Source organism: Malaya genurostris, chromosome 2 (genome assembly GCF_030247185.1).
Source record: "Malaya genurostris strain Urasoe2022 chromosome 2, Malgen_1.1, whole genome shotgun sequence".
Lineage (NCBI taxonomy): Eukaryota > Metazoa > Arthropoda > Insecta > Diptera > Culicidae > Malaya > Malaya genurostris.
The window spans coordinates 35,130,657-35,136,777 of NC_080571.1; the positions used below are offsets into that span (position 1 = coordinate 35,130,657).

At 38.6% G+C, this 6,121-nt stretch overlaps 1 protein-coding gene across 1 annotated transcript; it reads right to left on the minus strand.

Moving 5' to 3' along the window:
• Positions 1–5,244: 5,244 nt before the first annotated feature.
• On the minus strand, positions 5,245–6,121 carry LOC131429863 (uncharacterized). The gene is made up of 2 exons (XM_058594285.1): positions 5,974–6,121; positions 5,245–5,682 (listed from the first exon to the last, which is right to left on the minus strand). The coding sequence occupies exon 2, from the start codon at positions 5,656–5,658 to the stop codon at positions 5,374–5,376; it is 285 nt and encodes a 94-aa protein (XP_058450268.1). The 5' UTR covers positions 5,659–5,682; positions 5,974–6,121; the 3' UTR covers positions 5,245–5,373.

The window sequence follows — 6,121 nt, forward strand, 5'->3', positions numbered from 1 at the left end:
GCCAAGCGGTTCAATTCTCTGAGTGGAAGGAAAGAATGAATAAAGCAGACACGGAATATATACAAACTGCTCGCCGCACGGGTAGAGCATCGCCGGTGAAAAGAATAGTTCACGAGTATTGTTTCATTGATAGGATCAGCAACCTTGCTTAAAACCCTTACAATATGGATATTTTCGGAACGGAATCGATGAGTAGACGTCAGAAAACGATGTTTGAGGTAGTTTTGAAATTCAAGATGGCGACTTCCGGTTTGTTGACATTCCTTGTAAACCCTTACAATATGGATATTTTCGGAAAGAGATTTAAAAGTAGACGTCGGGAAATTATATTTGAGGTGGTTTTGAAATGCAAAACAGTGACTTCCGGTTTATTAGTATCTTTTGAAAGTTTCTTGGTATTCCTTTAAAACACTATACCGCTCCGAAAATGTTCATATTGTAAGGGTTTCCAAGGAATATAAAAAACCGGAAGTCGCCATCTTGGATTTAAAAATCACCTCAAGCATTGTTTTCTGACATCTACTCATCAATCCCGTTCCGAAAATACCGATATTGCAAGGGTTTTCAAGGAATATCAACAAACCGGAAGTCGCCATCTTGGATTTCAAAACTACTTCAAACATCGTTTTCTGACATCTACTCTTTAAGCCCGTTCCAAAAATACCCATATTGTAGTAGTTTCCATGGAGTCGGAAATCGCTTCCGATGAATGACAAAACCTCTTTTTACGAAGTAGGTTCGTAAAAAAAGTTTACGTTATTTGGGATTTGGTTCGTAAAAAAAGATTACGTCATTTGGGATTTGGTTCGTAAAAAGAGGTACGTAAAAAGAGGTAACGTATAAAAAGTGTTCGTAAACGGAGGTTTGGGTGTACTATTGCCGCTTATTCTAACTTTGTATAAGTTGTGTCTATTAGAGCCGGTGAAACATGTTTAGCCCAGGTGGGTAATTTTTCGTACCAGGGAGAACGACCCACTATTTTGAATTATTATTTAGTCGATTTCTAAATAATATTTTGTTTCGATATAACTTTCCATGGGACGGGTAAATTCGAAGCTTGGAACGTTTTCGATATTTTGTTTTTCTGATTTCAACGTGACCAAATTAAGCAGTCATCCGGAAAAAAATGTGAGCAAGTTTTGATAATCGTTATGGATGAACACAAAATCAAAGTCCGACTGAACTGGAAGTGCTTTTATGATCGTATGCGAAAATCTGGGCATGAAAAAAATCTTTTCCAAATAGTTCGCTTACAATCTATCATAAGCAACAACGCATCAACAATCCAGAGAGCTGGTCGGCACTGTTTAGTCGTAATAAAAAGGATTTCTTGCGTTAGTATGAAACAGTGGACGAAACTTGGATCTATCTTTTTTTACCGGAGTTGTTTCAACATTTAGACGGGGAAAACGCAACAGGTAGCTGCAACAAGTATGGCGTCAGATTTTAGATGCTCGAGGTATAATTAACGTCGACTATCTTGAAAAGGAAGTACCAACAAAAGTTTTTAGTGATTAATGCGTTAGGAGTTATTAATGCGTTTGAAGTATGGAATCGTAAAAAACGGACCGAAAAAATCATCTTTAACAAAGACAATGCACCGTGCCACAAGTCAATAAAAATAATGGCCAAAATGAACGTATTGGGCACCGATCTGTTTCTTCGCCCACCATATTCTCAATAACCTAGCCCCCAGCGGCTACTTGTCATTCGATGATCTGAGAGACTGAAGCCTATTTTAAGGCCATGTACAAATCATAAGTATGATATAAAAAAATTAGATAATAAATAAAGAAATTTTGCTCAAGAAATGCACGGAGTGCAAGTCGATTCGATACTGAATTCGGTTTTCTGTGAGTAATTTTCTCAAATGCGAACGCACTCATTGAAGAGCAAAAATCATATGGAAACCGTGAACTTATGTATACGAAACCGTCATATCAATTAGAGGAATGACAATGGTTTGAAAAACAGGGAGAATTACACATTGTTCGTGGTTGAGTTGTAGATGTTCAAAACCTAACCACTGTCTATATGGTTTTACTTCTATATTTTGAATTTGTACCCCGGTGTAGAACACAAAGACGCAATCCTACGTCAAAAGATTTTGAGGGATTTAATTTATGTGAAGAAAGAGAACGGAAAGGCTAGATGTGACAAGGTTGATTTTATCAAACTGAAATCTTTTACTAACTTAATTTTCGCATGAGAAGTTGAACTTAAGCATCTCATCAATACAAATCACTCGAGTCTCTGATATGCCGGAAAGTACCGATAAAGGTCTTTTACCACTTACTATCCGAACCGACAAAAGAATAGTTATCAGAAGTTGTTACTTTTTACTTGCGGCTGCATTCTCGTACACAATCAACTCTTCACTATCTCTAATAGTGAAAAAGTAAAAATAGCATGATGGGTTTCCATCAGGTAGCGGTGAGTGCAGCGCTACTGAATACTGCTTACAACCTAGGCTAAACAGCCAGCACGCTGAAACTCTGGGGGCATAGGCAAAAGTTCGAAGCAACCTTTCATTCTGATGTTCAACTAGCTGTATAGAGATTGAGAAAAATATCCATACAGTGGAGAACTCAATGTGTATAAGAATGCTGTCGCAAGTAGAAACTGACAACTTCTGGTAACTTTTCTTTTACCGGTTCGTAAACAGGTTTCGGTACTTTCCGGCATACCAGAGACTCGAGTGATTTGCATGAATGAGATGCTTAAACTCGACCCCTTTGGTTGAAGGTAAAAGTTAAGTCACTAAAAGATTTCTGATTGCTCAAATGACCATTATCACGCTTCACCTTTTTGTTGTATATCTTCACATCCATCAGAAAAGATATAGCATCTCGGTGCAATATCCGAAAAGTCGTTACATAAATAGTGTAAACTTTGCGTCTGCTTAGCGGTTCAAATTGAACTGTTAGGCGGAGATGGCAGTACAATTTGAACTGCTTTAAGCACTGATGAGCCGAAGGCGAAACGTGAAGAAAGCTTCACATCATTGCTCTACTTGAGTACTAGCATTTTATAATTCTGATTTTATTTATTATTCTCAGTTACAATAAAACTATTTTTATTGTTATAAATGATACTAATATTACTATTATTTTTCGTTAGAAATTTCAGGTGGATAAGGCACCTTTGGAATTTTCGGGTGGGTAGTACTACCCACCGTACCCACCTCTTTCACCAGCCCTGGTGTCTATGAAAATGTATGTAAATGCTCCATACAAGGGTTTTGAAATATTGCAACCTAGTATGAGAATCATCAAGTCGAATCATCGATTCGAATTTCTGCGATAATTGTCAACTTGCGGTTCTCTCTTGGTAAATTCCATACAGCACCAATTATTATTAGACTGTAATTTTTTTAAGGGTCGTGAAATACTCAGAGTATGAAGTGGAGCGAAGAAATGTAAAAAAATTCTCTCGCGGTTCAAGCATTGAGAGACACGAGTACTTGTAGCATCTTCTACCGGATTGAAAATGTTGTATACAATCGTGGAAAACTGTAAAACGGCTGTCTCAGTCTTATAATATAAACGAATGTTGTTTACTGTCCGACGTTTCGGCCTTTGATGTAGGCCTTTTTCAAGGAAAACTGGAACATTTGTTGTGTTACATTGACAAAAACATAGAGCGTTGAACAAATAATACAACGTAAAAACTTACTAATGTCTATCGTTTATAGTCAAAATATGTCGATGTCTGACGCTACGTTATCTGGTCAACTTTAGAACATGCTTTAAGATACTACGAGAAAATGGTCATTTACATAAATACTGAATCAAAAATTATTGAAAACAATTCTTACTATTGACTGCATAACAAATATTTTGTTTGCATAAATTACGTACAGTGTCACAACTACCTTATTTAACGACTATTCTGAAGCTTTCATCATGGTGATAAAAAAAACAATGAGTTGTATACAATATAGAGAAATATCGAGCAGCTTCTGTCAAATTTTCAGCAATCACCAACACTGGCTGGAACAGGTATTTATAATAGGATTCAGCACCAAAATGTATTTCTGGAACTTCCGGTTATGTCTCTGACATATCTTACTCGCGGCTTCTACTTGTGATTCATGCGAATCTAATTGGTTGAGAGTATGTCAATGATCGATTGTAGCAATGACATCTCTTTGTATGCATACTAGCCTTTTAGGGTGAGCGTCATTGTCTAATTGTAGCGCTTCATTTCCCGTTGGTGGCCTGTGCCATCGATTGATTGGTGTATTTGTGTCGTTGCTATACTGCCAGTACGATAAATCAACGATGACGGTATAGCCAAAAATAACAATTGATTAGCTGTAGCAAATTTGAACCAATCAAATTTAGATGAATAACTATTATTTTGGTTGTTTTGTGATCGTGGGCATTTCCGTGTAGCCTCTAAGAATAGGCATTGGACTAACTCTTCTTCCCATTGGTAGTCATATAATGAGTTTTGGATATACCAGGATTTGTACACTGAGCTATTATATGTTAATCCTAAACTCTATCATCTGTAAATTCTCAGAACTAGCTGAAGCTCAAGCCAATCGTTTAATCTGGTTTGGATGAATACAGATCGCCTTGTAAGTTAAGAAAACAGAAGTCATCTAAGAATTTGAAGGATTTGTTAGAAGCAAAGCTAATATTACTGACTTAGTTCGTAACCAAACTTTCGTAGTTCAACTACCACACTTGAGGGACTGAAACTAAGTACAAACTTTAATTCTCACATGACTAATAGCACGGTACTGAAGGGAAACGTTTGAAATGTCAAAAATTGTACGGCTGCTGCTCTTTTCAACTTTCCATCCAGCACATTGTCGGCTGTTGAAAACTACTTCGTTGCACTGCGCGACTGCACAATGGCTGCTTGTTGGGAGCAGTTTCATTCAACTAGAGCTGAAAGCTCCTTGTATTTCTAATTATGCAACAGCTTGTAGCTTTGAGTCTGACTCGCTAATTTTATGCACAGCTCATCTCAGTGTTCGGATGTTTGGTGCCCCACCGGGCACGAATCGGAACCCGGACGAATTCGCACATGTTTCATCAAAGGATTTCCCCCGTTGCGCGATTGGGAATAGGTCCCTAGTAGGTTCACTGCCTTGCTGGAAGTGTGTGTTTTTCCGAGGGTAAGGACTTAAAAGTGTTATGCTAATTTGAAAGGGAAATCAACTTCCAAGCAGGGTAGGATGCGAATGGGATCAGAAGATTTTTCAACGAGAGGCGCTCAAGTTGTTACGACTTTGTGCAGTTGGTTTCTAAACTTGGGGTCACATGTTTATTTTTTCCTATCTTCATTTTATTCACGAAAAAGAAACTACATTTTCGTTTCACTTCGAACGCGCACACACACACCTCAACAGACGATCGATTAATCAATACTCTTCGGTGGTTGGTAATTCAAATAGAACAGTCCCGTCTCTTTGGCCACGTACACGGTCGCCCCGAAGGTGATGATTCCGATGACCAGCCAGGTGTTGTAGATCCGATTTTTGCGGGCATGTTCCTCGAAGAAATCTCCTTCCGGGATGGGATTATCGTTCATTGTCATCTGGCGAAAATTCGGGTTCTTCGGTTTGTGGTAGGCCCGGGACAGGAAGGCCGCATTACGCACGGCCAGGTTGGCCAACGGACGACGAACCAACGATGACAACATGCTGAGGTTGTTCCTACGGAGAAACTGTATCGGGAAGCGTTGTTAAACTTATGAATAGCATAAGTTGGTGAAACAATTAATTTCTAACCCATACTGGTAAAAAATCGAGATACCATGGAATGGGGTGACTTCAACCGGTTACTAGCATACAGTGCCCGTATAAAAGTCACCCCACTTCACGGTGGAATAAATGAATGCTACGCAATTTCGTTTAGAACTGTGACGAGATGCTTATTATAACGACAAAATCAATATCCTAGAAAGTAGACTTTGAAGAGTTTGCCTTTCAATCCACAATATTGCGATGGGACTCACCTGGACGAATTCCGATACTGACAATACGCTGATAAAGAGAAAATTACACTGCTGTTACTTCAACTACCCTCCGAACGAAGCTGTTATCGAATGTTTTGTCCAAAAAGCCGGTGGTGTGCCATCGTCGTGTGGCCAAAAATAAAAGGCA